General features: G+C 45.2%; 1 protein-coding gene across 3 annotated transcripts in view; it reads right to left on the bottom strand.

Annotated features, from left to right (window-relative positions):
• The window catches only part of PARVA (parvin alpha), a 181,868-nt gene that overhangs the window by 13,159 nt on the left and 149,443 nt on the right, over nucleotides 1-19,266 (bottom strand). For 2 of the 3 annotated variants that reach the window (XM_029207887.1, XM_029207886.1), the window contains 4 exons: nucleotides 19,181-19,242; nucleotides 18,396-18,464; nucleotides 15,228-15,329; nucleotides 14,436-14,508 (listed from right to left, as the gene is read on the bottom strand). In XM_029207887.1, the coding sequence (XP_029063720.1) occupies nucleotides 14,436-14,508; nucleotides 15,228-15,329; nucleotides 18,396-18,464; nucleotides 19,181-19,242 (306 nt within the window). Of the gene's footprint in view, nucleotides 1-14,346; nucleotides 14,509-15,227; nucleotides 15,330-18,395; nucleotides 18,465-19,180; nucleotides 19,243-19,266 lie in introns of those variants that run through there. The other variant, XM_029207885.1, reaches the window with a different exon arrangement.

Here is a 19,266-nt window from a genome sequence, read left to right as displayed (position 1 = left end):
ATGTCTGTTATATTTGTTTTATGTATTTGGGTGCTCCTATATTAGGTGCCTGTATGTTGACAAGTGTACAGTCCTCTTCCTGTGTTGATCCTTTTATCATTATACAGTGTCCTTTATCTTTATGGCCTATGTTTTAAAGTCTATTTTGTCTGATATGAGAATTGTAACCTCTGTTTTTTCATTCCCGTTTGCTTGAAATATCTTTTTCCATCCCCTCACTTTCAATCTATGTATATCCTTTGCCCTAAAGTGGGTCTCTTGTAGGCAGCATATTGTAAGGTCTTTTTTTAAAAAATCCACTCTGCTGCTCTGTGTGTTTTGATTGGAGCATTGTGTCCATTGACATTTAAGGTAATTATTGATAGATATCTATTTATTGCCATTTTAACACTTTTTCCCACTGATTTTATATTTCTTCTTTGTCCCTTTCTTTTTGTGGTTTGATGATTTTCTTTTGTATTATACTTATGTTCTCATTTTTTGTTTTTTTTGTGTGAATCTATTGTATGTTTTTGATTTGTGGTTAGCCTGTTTTTCAAGTATGTTAACCCCATCCTGTATCTACTCACCTTAGACTGGTAGTCATATAGGCTCAAACACATTCTAGGAAATGAAAAAAAAAAGCTACATGTTCTTCCTCCCCCACATTTCATGATTTTGATGTCCTCTTTTACATCTTCATGTTCATCCTTTTGCTGTTCATTGTGGTTATCATCACTTTCACAGAAATTTTTTGATTTTTTAAAAAATCTGTGTACTCGCTTATTTAGGTGATTTGTTTTCCAATTGTGATTTTCTCTTTCCTATATATTCTTACTTCTTTTCTATTTATAGGAGACCTTTCAATATTTCCTTTAGGATAGGCTTAGTATTGCTGTATTCTTTTAGTTTTTGCTTTTCTGAGAAATTCTTTATCTCTCCTTCTATTCTAAATGATAATTTTGCTGAGTAGAGTATCCTAGGTTGCAGATTTTTCCCTTTCTGGACTTTGAATATATTTTTTCCACTCCCTTCTAGCCTGCAACGTTTCTGTAGAGAAGTCAGCTGATAACCTTATGTTCACTTGTAATGAACTCTGTGTTTTTCTTGCTGCCTTTAGAACCCTCTCTTTAACTTTTGCCATTTTTATTATAATATGTTTCAGTGTAGGTCTGTTTGGGTTTACCTTGTTTGGGACCTTCTGTGCTTCCTGTACCTGGATATGTTTCCTTCTTTAGGTTTGGGAAGTTTTCAGCCATAATATCCTCAAATACACTTTCAGTTCCCTTTTCTCTTTCTTCCCCTTCTACAATCCCTATTATGCATAGATTGGCATACTTTATATTATCCCATAGGTCTCTTATATTGCTTTCATTTTTTTAAAATTGGTGTTTGTCTGCTGTCCTGTGTGATTTTCATTATTCTGTCTTCCAGGTCACTTATTTGTTCTTCTGCATTATTTATTCTGCTATTCATTGCCTTTAGTCCAGTTTTTGTCTTGGCAAATGAGTTTTCTAATTTTTCTTGGTTTCTCTTTACAGTTTCTAGTTCCTTTCTGCAGTACTTTGCATTTCTGTTGATAGCCTTTCCTAATTCCTTCAGTATTTTCTTTATCTCCTTTTCGAAATTGGTGTCTATTAGGCTGAAGGGATCTGTTTCATTGTTCTTTCAGGGGAATTCTCTTGGGCTTTTAACTGGGAGTGGTTTCTCTGCTTCTTCATTTTACTTATACTTCTCTTATTCTGTGAGTTTAGGAGAAACAATTATCCATTGAGGTCTTGGAGGGCTGTTTATATGTGGAAGTGCCCCTGTGTAGCTTGTGTGGCTTTAGTATTTTTGGTGCAAGGGCTGTTTTTAGTATGGATGCCTGTCACCTCTTTCCTCAGTATGTGCTGGCTGTTATCCCCTTAATAGGGAGTGTGTAGATGCAGCAGCTGGTGCCCAGTCATGGTGTTCTCAGCAGCGGTGGTGGCTCATGCATGTCCCCAGAGCATGTGATGGGAATGGAAGCAGTTCACAACCACTCCTGAAATGGGGCAGCGGCAGTGGCAGCTTGTGACTGCTCCTGGGGCTCCTGTAGGCAGTGTCCTGCCACCTGAGAGCACATGCAGGGAAAAAGAGTGTAATGAGTGTAATGGTGGGTCCCGCCCCTTCCCTTGCATGCCACCCACATGATGGCTCCTTGCCTCTAAGGTGGCCCAGGCTTCCTCTGCATACACCCTCAGGTGTGGTTGCACCAGACTCCAGCCCCTTCAGGCTGTTTCCATGCAGCCCATCCCAATCCTCTCCCCAGGTCTGATCTCCAAAGCCCGAGCTTCTGCACCCAGCCCACGCTTGCCCTGGCAGATGCACTGGGGAGAGGAGAGCAGTGGCACTGACCATCTGTGCAGGTCTCTCTGCATTCTTTCTGCTGCAGACTGGTTCTTGTGTTCTCTTCCAAGGCTCTGAAGCTCTGTCCTGGCTGATGTCCCTACTGGTGAGGGGACTTCCCAGGGTGCAGGAAGCTTTCCTCTTTCAGAGCTCCCTCCCAGGGGTGCAGGTCCCATTCGGATTCCTTTCTCACTTTCTTTTTTCTTTTGTTCTACCCGGTTACATGGAGATTTTCTTGCCCTTTCAGAGGTCAGAGGTCTTCTGCCAGCATTTGGTAGATATTCTGTGAGAATCATTCCACATGTAGATGTACTTTTGATGTATTTGTGGCAAGAGGTGAGCTTCACATCCTGCTACTCCACCATCTTGATTGCTCCTTTCTGCTCTGTCTTTTCTTTTCTTTCTTTCTTTCTTTCTTTCTCTCTCTCTCTCTCTCTCTCCACCCCCCCTTCCTTTATGGCTGTGTTGGGTCTTCGTTGCTGCGTGTGGGCTTTCTCTAGCTGTGGCGAGCGGGGTCTACCCTTTGTTGGGGTGCACAGGCTTCTCACTGCAGTGGCTTCTCTTGTTTTGGAGTACGGGCTCTAGGCGTGTGGGCTTCAGTAGTTGTAGCACATGGGCTGAGTAGTTGTGGCTTGCGGGCTCTAGAGCACAGGCTCAGTAGTTGTGGTGCATGGGCTTAGTTGCTCCATGGCATGTGGGATCTTCCCGGACCAGGGCTCGAACCCGTGTCCCCTGCATTGGCAGGCAGATTCTTAACCACTGCACCACCAGGGAAGCCCTGCCCTATGTCTTGATTGGAGCATTTAGTCTATTGACATTTAAAGTGATTACTGATAGGTATGTACTTACTGCCATTTTGTTACTTGTTTTCTGGCTGTTTCTGTAGTTCTTCTCTGTTCTTCTTTTAGTTTCTTCCCTTTTGGTTTGATGATTTTCTTTAGTGGTATGCTTGTGTTCCTTTCTCTCTAGCTTTTGTGTATCTAATGTAGGTTTTTGATTTGTGGTTACTATGGGGCTCATATATGTTGACCTATATGTGTAACTGACAGTCAAAGTTCAAACACATTCTAAAAGATCTACATTTTTTTACTCCCCTCCCCAACATTTTGTGTTTTTGATGTCCTATTTTACATCTTCATGTGTATTCCTTCACTGTTTGTTGCAGTTAAAATTGATTTTACAATTTTTTTTGTCTTTTAATCTTCATGTTAGCTTATTTAATTGGTCGATCCTCATCCTTTACTATATATTTGCTTTACTAGTGGGATTTTTCCTTTCCTATATATACTTCTTGTATTAGCCTTCTATTTTCCACTTAGAGAAGACTCTAACATTTGTTTTAGGGTCATATTAGTATTGATGAACTCTTTAGTTTTGCTTGCCTGAGAAATTCTGTATCTCTCCTTCAATTCTAAATGATAATTTTGCTGGGTAGAGTATCCTGGGTTGCAGGTTTTTCCCCTTCAGCACTTTAAATATAGCATACCACTCCCTTTTGGCCTGCAAAGTTTCTGCAGAAAAATCAGCTGATAGCCTTATGGGTGTTCCCTGATATATATTACTCTGTTTTCTTTCTTGCTGCCTTTGGAATTCTCTCTTTAACTTTTGCCATTTTAATTACAATATGTCTTGGTGTGGGTCTGTTTGGGTTCATCTTGTTTGGGACCCTCTGTGCTTCCTGTACCTGGATATCTGTTTTCTTCTTCAGGTTCAGGAATTTTTCAGCCATAATTTCATCATCAAATACATTTTGGACACTTTTCTCCCTCTTCTCCATCTGGGACCCCCCATAATCTGATTTTTTTTTTTTCATGCTTGATGTCCCAGAGGTCCCTTAAAGTGTTCTTATTTTTTAAAATTTCTTTTTATTCTTGCTGTTATGACTGGGTGATTTCCATTATTCTATCTTGCAGATCACTTATACGTTCTTCTGTATTACCTAGTCTGCTGTTAATTTTTTCTAGCATGTTTTTCATTTCATTTATTGTATTCTTCAGTTCTGACGGGTACTTTTTTATATTTTCTAGTTCTTTATTAAAATTCTCACCGTATTAATCTATTTTTTTCAGTAATCCAGTTAGCATTCTTATTACTAATGCTTTGAACTCTTTATCTGATAAATTATTTATTTTCATTTCATTGGTTGTTTTTCAGGGGTTTTCTTTTGTTCTTTCAATTGAAACAAATTCCTCTATCTTCTCCTTTTGCTTAACTTTCTCTGTCTCTATGAGATTAGGTGAAACAGTTACCTACTCTGGTCTTGAATGGGTGTCCTTGTATGGGAGTGACCCTATACAGTCTGCATGTGCCCAGTGGCTTTGGTGGGAGACCTGGATCTGACATGAGCATGAGTCCCATCTTCCCCCATGCTGTTCTGGCAGGTATCACATTGGTAGGAGGTGGGGCTGGAGATGAAGGGGCTAGATCCAGAGCTAGGTGTGAGCTGGGCCTTCTGCTCTGCTCAGTGGCTGATATCACCTTACTTGGAGCAAGTTTGGGTCCCAAGTTGCTGAAGCAGAAGCCCTGAGGGTAGGGTCTGAACTGGCTCTGTTCCCCCTAAGTATGTGCTCTCCCCCTCCCATCACTGGCACCCTCATCTCAGAGCAGAGAAGTGCTGGATTGGGCACTCAGTGTGGGTCTGTGTGTGGGCCATGGCAGTCCCAGCCCTAGCTGGGGTCTCAGACTGCTTCTAATGCGCTGCCTACATAAGCACCAGTAATGGGTTCTCCTGCCCCTTTCAGATGCTGTTCTATGTCTGAGCCAGCTCCATCCCTCACAACTGAGCGCTCCCCTTGGCCACAGCAGCCCTTGCCTTAGTGTGGAGCAGCATCATGGAGCAAGTGGGGCTGGAGTGTGTACTCCGCTCAGGCTGGGGCAGTTGTGGGAAACCGGTCAGAGGCCCAAGCAGTTTCAATCTGCTTCCTCCGCTTGTTTTGGGAGCTAGCAAGTGTGTGTGTGCTCTTCATGAGGAGTCTAGGTTTCTTACAGCCCTCCTATTAGTCCCACTGATTGTCAAACCTAAGGGAACTCGTCTATCTGGTGTTAGACCTCAGGGCTGGCGTGCCCAATATGTGGCTCAAACTGCTCCCTCCCCAGGGAGATCTCTGTCCATGTAATCCCCCTCCTCTTCTGAGTCCCCTCCCAGGGGCACAGGTCCCTGATTACTTCTCTTCCCTTCCTACCCGATTCTGTGTGGATCTTTCTTACAGTGTTGGTTGTACAAGAGTCTTTCTGCCAATCTCCAGTTAATTTTCAGTGAAAATTACTCCACGTGTAGATTTATTTTTGGCGTTCATGGGGGGAGGTGAGCTCTGAATCCTTTTACTCTGCCATCTTGATATGTCTCCTCTGTTTTAATTTTAACGCCCACTTAAGTTTGAAGTCCATCTTCACTACAATGGGTTAAAGGCGTTACATCATTTAATGTCTCAGTATCAGTTTTCTCACTGGTAAAACTGGGTTTTATGAAAAACACCTGGAACATATGAAGGGCTCCCTAAATGGTAGTTTCCTTCCCACTTTCCCATCTTTGCCTAGTAGCAGAGCTGTTATGTATAGCTGTTAAGTCTATGCACTGCACAACTCCAGGGGGGTACCATTCACAAAGATTAAGCCCTGCTCCTTGGCAAATCTGAGTTGCTTCTTCCTACAGGTGATCACCATGAGGTGGGCCTGGTGAAGTGGGGGGTGGGGACTACAGTCAGAGACACTGCTTATTGTCTGTTCTTTTCAAGAAAACCAACAGCCACACAGGTAGTTCCGGGTAGGCCAGTGGGTAGGCCATCTCAGCTAGGAGAAGAGCTTTGGGTTCCTGGGAATGATCTGTGACTCCCTGCAATATACAGCCTCTTTAAAACCCTGGGCTAATAAATTACGTGATTAGCAAGTTAGCACTGCTCTGATCATTTCTCTGTGCTGACCCAGAGTCCCTATCTGGGAGCAGGCAGTCAGGATGGTAGGGCACCTGGATAGACAGCCAGAGCAGAGGCTGTCTGGCTGTCTGGGGCCAAGGAAGAGACAAATCAGACCCAAGACCACTCTGAGGAGAAAATGGCCTCTGGTCAAGGGGAAAGGGCTCTAGGTTTGCTCCTCTCACTCAGTGGCATTAGTGACAATTCCCATCCATCAGAGGACCATCCGAAATGAGTTTGTGGTTCTTTAAAAGATGCAGAAGTCTAGGAGGGAGAGGAACTCTGCTAATGCAGAAACCCAGGCTTTACACAAGGGGACATGGCCCTGTGTGGCCATGCCCTCCATGGACCCCTTTGGGCTACCCCAGCCTGTCTCATTCCAGTCTGAGGCCCCTCCCCCTCTGAAGTCTCTCCACCCCCATCTTTGAGTTCCCTGACCAAGGTGGGAAGAAACCTGGTGGCTCAGTGCCACCAGCTGGTGGGGGCTGGAATAAGTTGGGTGGCCACAGGCTGCCTACTCAGGGTAAGCCCAGCCCCCAAGATGTCCATCATGTTCCAGCCTCCATCCCACCTCCAATGGATGTAGCTCATCCTCAGTCTTGGTCTCACTCTCGCTCTCCTGTTTACTCCCTATTCCCCACTGAGACAGAATCCATCCTTTGGTATTGGTCATTTTCGTGGTGGCCTGCTACCCTATCTGGTGATTTTGCCATATTCTTTACATATTAAAAGTTTTTCATATGACAAGCATCCAGAAAAGTACATTCAACATATATATGTTCAGTTTTAAATGCTTTTAAGGGAACCCTCACGTAACCACCACCCATGTCTCAGGTACGAACATTGTCAGTACCCTAGAAGCACCCCCTTCCTCTCTGCATTCAGGTCACAACCCTCTCTCACCCTTCAAAGATGACCAAAATCCTCACTTTTATCGTGATCACCTCCTTGCTCTTCTTCATAGCTCCACCAGCAACATATGCACCTTTAAACAGCAGACTGTACTTTTATCTATTTTTACAGTTTATATAAATACTCATACTATGCATATTATTTTGTGATTTTTTTTTACTCAAAATTATGTTTATAGGATTCATCCTTTAAACAATTTCATTGAGGTATAATTTATTGTTTTATTGAGGTATAATTATTCTAGTATATTCTGTCATTTTTCAAGAATGCTTCTCAATCTGTTATCTACTTCTGGTAAATATTCAGTGCCTTGAAATGCCTGTTTTTGATCATTTTGTCCAGTTTTACACTTGCTTTTTTTGCAGAGGATAATCACTGACCTCTTCATGCTACAGTAACTAGAAGTCTCTCACGTGATTTCTCAGTTCATTCTTTCTTATTGTTGCCATTGTGTAATAATCCATGGTATGAATATACTCCAATTTATTTAGCTTGTTCCCTGGGGATGCACTCTCCAGTTTAGTCTATCATGGATATTTTTGGACTAGGGTCCTAGTATATGGACATGCATACTTATGAGTGGAATTGCTGGTCATAGGGTATATTAGTTTTCTATTGCTTCTTTAACATATTACCACAAATTTGGTGGCAATCCAAATTTATTATCTTACAGTTCTAAAGGTCAGAGTCCAAAATGTGTCTCACTGGGATAAAATCAAGGTATCAGCAGGGTTGTGTTCGCTTCTGGAGACACTAGGGGAGAATCTGTTTTCTTGCTTTTTCTAGCTTCTAGGGGCTACTAGCATTCTTTGGCTCATGGCCCCCTTTCATCTTCAAAGCCATCAATGGCTGGTTGAATCTTTCTCATGCTACATCATTCTGATGAGTCTTCTGCTTCCCTCTTCTCTTGTGATTACACTGGAACCACCCAGATGATCCAAGGTAATCTCTCCAGCTCAAGATCCTCAACTTAATCACATCTGTAAAGTCCCTTTTACCATGTAAGGTATTAACAGGTCCCAGGGATTAGGATGTGGACATTTTGGGGCAGGCCGTCATTCTGCATTTAATACCACAGTGGTATTACAAATATTACATGTATTGATAAGGACAAACAGAAACAGCAGTTTTTGTACATCCTCGTTAATACTTGATATTATCAGAGTTTAGAATTTTTGCCACTGGTCTGTACACTATCCCTAAGGGAATGGGGAAGGGAAGTTGAACCATTTCCCATATTTCCAGCCACTGACCAAATCATTCCACAGATAGTATTGATCATCCACAACTAAGCTGCCTTCACCTGCCTGGATTTTCAGCATTGTTTTAAGTAGCTTGGTCCCAGCTATTTGACTCCTTGTATTTTAGATATTCCATCAGCCTGCTGGCTGTCTTACATGCAGACTTCATTCTTGCCTTGTAGTAAGTTTCTTCTAGTCCCCACCTGTCTGTTGTGCTGGGGTCTTAACCATACTCAATGATGAGTCTACTTGGATGATGATAACAGGGTAGGCATGTGCATTTGAAGACACATGGCATGATACCCTAAATAGAAAGCCACAGCTTCATGCCCATATGTCAACTGCTCCACTGGCCATGAACTTGCTGCTAACACTTGGCTTACACTAATTGGGGTACTAAAAGATTATGAAGCCTGGGCAGCAAAAGTCGTCTGAGATGGAAACTCAAAGTTTCCAGGGGATTTCAAGGTATAACAGAGCTTTGAGTGTCAAACAGCATGGCAGAGGATGCATTTTCCTGACCTTAAAAACATTTGCCATGAAAAATGCCTCTGCCACATCCAGTTTGATGTTGAAACACCCTCAAAGAATTACCCAGATTAGCCCCTTTTGAAAGTCTGCAGCATTTACTACTGAATTTCACCTCCCAGTTAGAAGCAGAGAAACAAGAATGCTGGGGTATACCTCTCACCAAGTATGGTCTCACAAAATACCATTTCAATTCTCCTTTACGCACTGGAAATTTTCAGCATGGGCATGGTGCCCAGTATAATAGCAAATAAAACAGATGTGTTTTTCCATTCATAATTGGTCAGGAAATTTCATAGTAAGCAGTTTAATATTTATACAAGAAATGTCATCTATATACTGAAATATCCCTATAAATTAATTGATATTGGGAAAACTGTCTTAAGGGAAATAAATGCTTGAAAACTGAAGTATCAGAAGAAGTACTTCCAATCTGTAACCAGGAAGTTTCATATTAAGCAGTTCAAGAAAACAGACACAGAAATGCTGGCCAGACTATCCTGCTATGTCTCTCCTACCCAGAAGCAGGGTGCTTATCAGCTGGCCACAGGACACTCAGGGTCTACTTCTAAAGGCATTAGCATGGCTATAGTGGCCTTGCAGGGAGACAACCCTGTGAGGGACAGCAGCCTTGCTAGAGGTCCTCCTCTGGCAGTGACCAGGTGCTTAGAACAAGGTGATGATAAGTGACACTAAGGGACTGGCTTTTGTTGACCAGTGCTGATAGTTACTGAGGTCTGGAAAGAGTCATGAGACAGGGACCAACCAATGTCTTCACAATCGACCTCTCGCCTCCAGTCTTCCTGCTTTCTTCTCCAGCTTCATGAGTAAAGGCATTCCCACAAGATATTGTCCCTAACCCTTCCAGTTTCTCTACATGCTTTCCTGTTATACACCAAGAGAGAATGGAACAAGTGGAAGACTTGCAGTGATACAACCACAGCCCTGATCTTCTACCCGAACTCCAGTTCCGCTTGTGCCAATGCCTAGGTGTCAACCTCAAGGTTTCCAAAGCTGACACTCTTATCTCCCCTCCCAAGCTTGTTTTTTCCTCCTAGGTTCCCCAGTACTGCTGATGGTGCCCCACATCTAAATATCTGTTCTTCACACTGCCTTCCAAGTCATCTCTCTGGAATAGAGCTCTGATTACATCACTCACTTGCTCAAGAAACTTCCATGACTCCTACTGCCTACAGAATCAAGTCCAAACTTGCTGCCTTGGCATCAAGTCCCTCCAGGACTTGCTTCACTGTAATCAACTATTATTCAATTCATACTCTTAATATTCCAGCCAAATAGGTAACTGCTATATACTCATTATTAGGTGTCAGGTGCTGTGCGTCAGACATCATCACATTTAATCATATAATGTGCATGTCCCTAGGATTTCCACTTTTATAGACATGAAAACTATGACCAGTAAGTTGCCCAAGGCTGGTGGGGTAGGGCCTGGACCAAGGTCTGTCATGGCTTAGCCACATGCTTGGCTGTCTCATAAGCTAAGCCCTTCCCCATTTCCCAGGCAGGACATTTGCTCACATGGCCATCCTGTCTGGGATGCTTACTCCTCTATCCTAATGTCTAAATACAAAAGCCCTGGGGGAGAGGAGACAAGATGGAGGAGTAGAAGGACATGAGCTCACCTCCTCTTCTGGAAACACCAAAATCACAACTAACTGCTGAATAACCACCAACAAAAAAATGTTGGAACGTACCAAAAAAGATACCCTACATCCAAAGACAAAGAAGAAGCCACAATGAGATGGTAAGAGGGGCGTAATCATGAAAAAAACAAATCCCATACATGCTGGGTGGGTGACCCACAAACTGGAAAATATATAACAGAGGTTCTCCTACAGGAGTGAAAGTTCTGAGCCTCACATCAGGCTCCCCACCCTGGGGATCTGGCAATAGGAGGAGGAGCCCCCAGGGACTCTAGCTTTGAAGGCCAGCAGGGTTTGATCACAGGAATTCCACAGGACTGGGAGAAACAGAAACTCCACCCTTGGAGGGTGCACACAGGGTCTCGAGTGCACCAGGACCCAGGGTAAAAAGCAGTGACCACATTAAGAGACTGGGCCAGACTTACCTGCTAGTATTGGAGGGTCTCCTGCGGAGGTGGGGAATGGCTGTGGCTCACTGTGGGGACAAGGACACTACTGGCGGCAGTTCTGGGGGGTACTCATTGGTGTGAGCCCTCTTGGAGGACACCATTTTCTCACCAAGACCTGGCCCCACCCAACAGCCTCTAGGCTCCAGTGCTGGGACGACTCAGGCCAAACAACCAACAGGGTGGGAACACAGCCCCACCCATCAGCAGACAGGCTGCTTAAAGTCTTCCTGAGTAGACGGCTGCCCAATAAACACACCCCCTTACACGGCCCTCCCCACCAGAGGGACAAGACCCAGCTCCACCCACCAGTGGGCAGGTACCAGTGCTTCCCACCAGCAAGCCTGCAGAAGCCTCTTAGACAGCCTCATTCATCAGGGGGCAGGCAGCAGAAGCAAGAAATACAACCCTGCATCCTGCAGAACAGAAATCGCAATCACAGAAAGTTAGACAAAATGAGAGGGGAGGGGAATATGTCCAGATGAAGGAAAAAGATAAAACCCCAGAAGAATAACTAGTGAAGTAGAGATACACAATCTACCTGAAAAAGAATTCAGAGTAATGATAGTAAAGATGATCCAAGATCTCAGAAAAAGAATGGTGGCACAGATCGAGACAATATAAGAAGTGTTTAACAAAGACCTAGAAGAACTAAAGAACAAACACAGTTGAACATTACAGTAAGTGAAGTAAAGAATACAGTAGAAGGAATCAATAGCAGAATAACTGAGGCAGAAGAATAGATAAGTGACCTGGAAGACAGAATGGTGGAAATCACTGCCATGGAACAGAATAAAGAAAAAAGAGTGAAAAGGAATAAGGACAACATTAAATGCAGCAACATTCACATTATAGGGGTCTCAGAAGGAGAAGAAACAGAGAGAAAGGGCCTGAGAAAATATCTGAAGAGATAATAGCTGAAAACTTCCCTAACAAGGCAGGGGAGACAGTAACCCAAGTCCAGGAAGCACACAGAGTCCCAGGCAGGATAAACCCAAGGAGGAACACACTGAGACACATAGTAATCAAACTGACAAAAATTAAAGACAAAGAAAAAATATTAAAAGCAATAAGGGAAAAGCAGCAAATAATGTACAAGGGAACTCCCATAAGGTTATCAGCTGATTTCTCAGCAGAAACTCTGCAGGCCAGAAGGGAGTGGCATGATGTATTTATCAGGCTCCCTAACTTCAGACTATTACTACAAAGCTACAGTCATCAAAACAGTGGGGTACTGACACAAAAACAGACATACAGATCAATGGAACAGGATAGAAAGCCCAGAAATAAACCAATGCACCTATGGTTAATTAATCTATGACAAAGGAGGCAAGACTATACAATGGAGAAAAGACAATCTCTTCAATAAATGATGCTGGGAAAACTGGACAGCTACATGTAAAAAAATGAAATTAGACCATTCCTTAACACCATACACAAAAATAAACTCAAAATGGACTAAAGATCTAAATTTCAGACCGGATATTATAAAACTTTTAGAGGAAAATATAGGCAGAATGCTCTTTGACATAAATCGCAGCAATATCTTTTTTGATCTGTCTCCTAGAGTAATGGAAATAAAAACAAAAATAAACAAATGGGACCTAATGAAACTCAAAAGCTTTTGCACAGAAACAGAAACCATAAGCAAAACGAAAAGACAAAGAAAAGACAAAGAATGGGAGGAAACATTTGCAAATGATGTGACCGACAAGGGATTAATCTCTAAAATTTACAAATAGCTCATGAGGTTCAATATCAAAAAACAAACAAACAACACAATCAACACATGGGCAGAAGACCTAAATAGACATTTCTACAAAGAAGACATACAGATGGCCAAGAGGCACATGAAAAGATGCTCAATATCGCTAATTATTAGAGAAATGCAAATCAAAACTACAATGAGATATCACCTCATACCAGTCAGAATGGCCATCATCAAAAAGTCTACAAACAATAAATGCTGGAGAGGGTGTGGAGAAAAGGGAACCCTCCTACACTGTTGGTGGGAATGTAACTTGGTACAGACACTGTGGAGAACAGTGTTCCTTAAGAAACAGAGGTTCCTTAAGAAACTAAAAATAGTGCTATCATATGATCCAGCAATCCCACTCCTGGGCATATATCTGGAGAAAAACATGGTTCGAAAGGATACATGCACCCCAATGTTCACTGCAGCTCTATTCACAATAGCCAAGACCTGGAAGCAACCTAAGTGTCCATCGACAGATGAATGGACAAAGAAGATGTGGCACATATATACAATGGAATATTACTCAGCCATTAAAAAGAATGAAATAATGCCATTTGCAGCAACATGGATGGACCTGGAGACTATACTAAGTGAAGTAAGTCAGACAGAGAAAGACAAATATCATATGATATCGCTTATATGCGGAATCTAAAAAAAAATTATACAGATGAACTTATTTACAAAACAGAAACAGACCCACAGACTTAGAGAATGAACTTACGGTTACCAGGGGGAAGGGTGGAGGGAAGGGATAGATTGGGAGATTGGGATTGACATGTACACACTGCTATATTTAAAATAGATACCAAACAAGGACCTACTGTATAGCATAGGGAACTCTGCTCAATATTCTGTAATAACCTAAATGGGAAAAGAATTTGAAAAAGAATAGATACATGTATATGTATAACAGAATCACTTTGCTGTACACCTGAAACTAACACAACATTGTTAATCAACTAGACTCCAATATAAAAGAAAAAAGAAAAATAAATACAAAAGCCCTACCTGGTCCAGTTTAGCCCAAGTCTTACCATCTTCCCCTACAAATGCACACATTGCTTCAAGCGCAAGCATGGGAGGGCTGCTGGAGCATTTTGCTCCTTTTGTATTTTTTCAGCCTTAACATTTGCAACCTAAACGTGACAAATCAAACCTTGTCCTTGGGCAGAGTTGGAGCAAGCAAAGGGCAGAAAAGGGAATTATTCTCCGAGTAGAGCTGCCTGTGATGACCCCTGTATCTTCCCCCTGCCTACCTGGGAGATAGTTCTTGGGCAGGTCAGCACCCTGTCCAGGCACAGAAGAACCTGGAAACCAGGCCAGGACAGTTCTTGCAGCAGCACCTCCACTCTGTGACATGTCTGCATGGGTCCTTATCCCTATGACCCCATGTGTGGGATTTCAGGTTCTGCTTTTTTTCCCTGAGGCCGTGCGATCTGCAGCTAGCAAAGGATGCCCAGGACTAAGCAGTGTGCCCTGTCCCACCTCCCCCTGCAAATGGCAAAGAAGGCTTCAGAAAAGATAGTCTTCCCTCTGGTATCAAACATGAGCCTTGCTCTGTGCCCTGAAAACTTGTGTGCAGGGGAGGGTCTTGCCTATTGTCACCAACCCAGGGAAGAGCAAAGTACCTTCTGGCCGTGGTTTTGGCTTTTCCAATCCTCCGTCTTGCATGAGCTCAAAGGCAAAGGAGACGTTCAAGACCTGGAGAGAGAAAGGCAGTGCATGAGGTGCTGCACACTCATTCCTGGACCCTTGGGTCTCCCTGTGACCTGCCCCTGGAAAGTGAAGGAACCAGCACTGTAGCCAGTGGGGCAGGGGCTGAGCTAAAATGAGGCTGCCAAACTGGGCCGGCCATGAGGAGTGTGAGGCAGGCCCAGCCTGCTGTTGGTGAAGCACTCCCAGAGGAGTTAAAAATCCTCTCCCTGTCTCACTGTGTTCTTGCGTCACTGCCAGGACTGTAAACTCAGGGACATAAGTGCCCACAGTTGAAAGGATCAGACAGCAAGACATGTTCAAGAGGCAGAGAAGGGTTTCTGCTTGGGACCAAATGCCCCTCGTCTAGCAGGTGGGCTGGGGCAGCCTGGGAGAGGCATCAGAAATCGGCTAAGTGCCGGCCTCTGACCAGCCTTGCAGCCACCTGTCACCTCTGGGGAGAGATGAGGCTGGGCTGTGGCCCCAGGCAGGAGCATACGGCTAGGGGACCAAGGTGCAGGAGAGGGAAAGCTGTTCAGGATGCTCAGTGGCCTGTAGGTAGCTGCGTCCCAGCTCAGCTGTGCATCACAATGAGCCCCCCATCCAACCACTGAAGACTCTGGGCAGAGGGGAAGCTGCCGCCTTTTCCCCAGATGGCCTCAGCAGAGGTGTGGGCAGACGGGTCGGGCATGTGGGCTCGGGCCTCCTGTGATGTCACCTCCCCTAACCTTCTGTTCAAAGCTGTCCGGGGTCAGGAAGAAGCTGTGAAGGGGCACGAAGTAGCCCTCCAGGAGCCCCATGAGCAGCACCAGGTACACCCCATCTGCAAACTGGAGGGAGAGAGACAGGTGAAGGCACTGGGTCCCTGAGCGCCCCAGCCCAGGCCCTTCCAGGGGCACATCAGCTTCCGTGTTGACCCCCGCAAAGGCTATATCCCCAGGCAGGCTGCTGGCAGTGGGTGAGGGGCAGTAACCTAAGGCAGGAAGGTCTGCTCTGCAGCAGGCCTGCCCCATGTCTGGCTGGTCCAGCACAGAAGCCACAAGCCCATGGTCCTGATCTCAATTGGTCCAGTATTTATTGAGTACCGACTATGTACCAAGCCCTGATGTGGCACAGGGACCACAGAGGTGGGTCAGGTGTGGCCCCTGCCCTGGAGGAACTCATGGTACAGTGGCGAGACTGTTGTGGAGGAAATGCAGCCGCTGCTCTGATGGAGGGAAGCATGCTGGCCTGCATGAGACTGACGAAGGTCACTCATCCCACTGAAGGCAACAGGGAAGGCTTCTGGAGCAGGCGCTGCCTGGGTGGAGACATGAGGGATGAGCTGGAGTTAGCTAGGGAGGGCAGAGGGAGGAGGGAAAGGGGATGTCCAAGGCCAACGGCATGAGGCTGCTAGGGCTACTTCTGCTTTATGAACAGGGAAAGATCTAGTGTCACACCGGCCTGGGCATTCTCCCCTCTCACCCTCGCCTTATTACTGCTTGAGAGGCAGCATCGTATAGCTGTTAGGAACGTGTGCTCTGGAGCTGGCCTCTAGCTCTACCACTTATTAACTGAGTGACTTGAGCAAGTTACAGAGCTTCTCTGTGCCTCATTTTTCTCACCTGTAAAATGGGGACAATAATAATATAGTATCTAATTCATAGGGTTATCATGCGGCCTAAACCAGTAAGTATGTGCAAGGTGCCTAGAACACTGCTTGGTGTGTAGGCAACACTTAACACATACTAACTACTGCTATTTCTATCCGGGAAAACAACAAAGCAGTCAGACACAATGTACTGGCTCTTGCTGATAAAGCACAACTGTGTGCTCAGGGCCGTGGCAAGAGGCTTAGAGCTGGTCCCGGCATCTGTGGGATGAGGGAAATTTGAAAGGAGTAGGTGTTCTGGGTATGGAGAATGGCCTGAGCAAAGTTACAGAGGTCAGGTGCATATCTGATATTCTAGAACCTTGCAAAGGAGGCAGGGCCATCAAATATTTGTATAAACAACAGTTACTAGAGTTCACAAGAGGTCAAAGTTCTTGGAATCATCTTAGGAAACTTTAAAAATCCTAGACGGAATTAGTATTCTGTCTGGGCTGGGCCCAGTGTCTGAGCTCTGCTGGGTGACTGATTGGTGGGCCTGTGACTCAACCTTGGTTATGGGCAAACAACCTGGAGTATGAACTTGACCTAGAAGAAGCTTCCTCCCTGTTTCCATCCATCTGGCTGGTAGGGCCTGAGCATGACTCATCCCAGGCCACCCCAGGGTGGACAATGGGAAACAGGCCCCAGCAACCGTGTCAAAATCACGGCCCGCCCATGGAACTAGTTAACTAGGCCTAATTCTGGCTGTGGCTGGAATGGGTTGAGAATGAAAGAAACGAATCTGTCAACTCAGGGGAGCACCCTGGGTTAGGGTCAGGGTTAGTCACAGCTGTGAGTACCACTGACCTAGACTGCTCCCGCCCCTGACTGCTGGTTCCAATGACTTGGTGGTAAAACTCGCAGATAGACACCAGATATGATCGGCAGAGGCCCCTTCCCTGCCCATGGGGAAGGGAGAGCTCATTCCAGCCCTCTCCAGGAATCATTGCTTCTGCAGCGCGTTCCCTATCTCCTGAAGAGCATATGAAGCTGCCTCCAGAGTCCAGACACACCCAGGCAGATCTCAGTCACAGACCCGGGCATTGCCTTTAAAAATAATAGGAGGTGCCCCTGTGTTCAAAAGAAAACCACACTTTAGAAGTTCATTGCGAATGAAAAGAGGTTGGGAAACAGGATACATTACACGGTATAAAGATTATACCTAATAAAGATTAGTTATTAATTATAAAGCGGGGGGTAGGGGGGAGGAGCTTTACAGCAGGGAAATCTGGGGGATGCCCACTTAGCCAAGTGGTCAAAGTTACCACCACGAGGAACAGAACTGATGGAGAAAAGTGCCTGAGAAGGGACTTCCCTGGTAGCGCAGTGGTTAAGAATCCGCCTGCCAATGCAAGGGACACGGGTTCGATCCCTGGTCCGCGAAGATGCCACATGCCGTGGAGCAACTAAGCCCGTCCGCCACAACTACTGAGCCTGAGCTCTAGAGCCCGCGAGCCACAACTACTGAAGCCCACGCGCCTAGAGCCTGTGCTCCGTAACAAGAGAAGCCACCGCAGTGAGAAGCCCGTGCACCGCAAGGAAGACCCAACACAGCCAAAAAAATATATATATTAAAAAAAAAAAAATGGCCTGAGAAGAACACAGCATTGCCTCCATGGTACTGTTCCTGAACATGCATAACCTGGTTCTAATCATGAGGGAGAAAAACAGAGGCATTCTATGAACTAAATGGCCCACACTCTTCAAAAATGTCAATGTTATGCAATGAGAGGCTGAGGATTTGTTCTCTATTAAAAAGAAACTAAAGAGACATGACAACTAAATGCATCAGGTGAGAATATGAGGACAACTGTATTTCTCTGAACCATGTGACATGGTCAAGAGTAGTCACATATCAGTGGTTTCATATGGTTTAACCTGAATAGATTAACATATTGTATTGATGTTAATTAAAACTGCCTGAATTTGATTACTATATTGTGATTCTGAGGTATTTAGGGGTGGCGAGAGAGAAAAAAACCCAAATATGGCCAAATGTTAACAATTGGTATATGTGCGTGAAGAGTACACGGGGATTCATGATAATATTCTTGCAACTTTTCAAAATAAAATACTGGAAAGAATTCAGAGAAATTCCATGCAGTTCACCCCTCTGAGGGAAGAGAGAGAGAATCCCCTCTCCCTTCCCCAGAAAAGCTCCAGGATCAGGGTGGAAAGCCCTCCTGGCAATGTGGCTGGGGCAATGGGAACAGTGGCTGTTCAGCGGGGCCTTGTCCCCCACCCTGCACATGGGGCCGTCACCCACCTGGGTTTCCAGTTCCGTGACCTCCAGGTTCAATTTATTCAGGTGCTTGTTCACGAAAGTAATGAGCGTCTAGAAGAAAAGCACAAGCCAGACATTGAGATGAAGACTCTCACCCTGGAGGCCGCCCCTGTGACTCAACCATGATGACACAGGATGAGACCCAGCCAAGATCTCGGGCCCGGGATCCCTGTGCCGAGCGGAGTGAGGCTGAGCAGCCTATAAGGCTCTTGCGAAACTCCTTGAGTCCACAGGGAAGGATGGCCCCCAGGACTGGCAGTCCCATGCACTGTGCAATTCCAATAGCCAGGTCCAGAACTGTGCAAGGAGCAGGGAGTGCTAAGAGGGCAGAGTGACAGGTGGAGTGTCCTAGCCGGGCTCAGGGGGCCAGAGAAGAAATGACCGCCTTGGGTCCCTCCTTCCAGTCCCCCTAGGTGCAGGTACCGGTGCCAGGGAGACAGAGGGAGGTCTGTGTGAGGAGCAGGGATGGTGGGGTTCAGTGTGGGTGTGGAGACACGGGACCGTAGCCTCAGAAACCCCCAAGAGATGCTGTCATCCCAATGGGAGAAGAAAGGGACTGGATAAGGCATCCAGTGAAAACAAGACAGGTAAAACGGACATCAAGCAGGAAAGCTCTGTGCTTGTGGTGGTCTGGTGATGACACCAGTTTCGGGAAGCTTGCAAACTGCAGGGGGTGGGTTTTCCAAATGTTTTCCTACATCTCGCTCCCCTCCCTCCCTCCCTCTCCCCTTCCCTCCCTCCCTCCCTCCCTCTCAGGCACCTCCCACCTTTTTCACCACGTTCAGCTTGTCTGGTGCGTGGTCAAACAAGGTGTCAAAGGCATCACGTTCTGAAAACAGAGGAAAATGTAAAG

This window comes from Monodon monoceros, unplaced genomic scaffold (assembly GCF_005190385.1).
Source record: "Monodon monoceros isolate NGI ecotype Baffin Bay Population unplaced genomic scaffold, NGI_Narwhal_1 Super_Scaffold_7, whole genome shotgun sequence".
NCBI lineage: Eukaryota > Metazoa > Chordata > Mammalia > Artiodactyla > Monodontidae > Monodon > Monodon monoceros.
The sequence above is the reverse complement of the archived record's forward strand: the minus strand, read 5'-3'. Positions and strand labels throughout refer to the sequence as shown.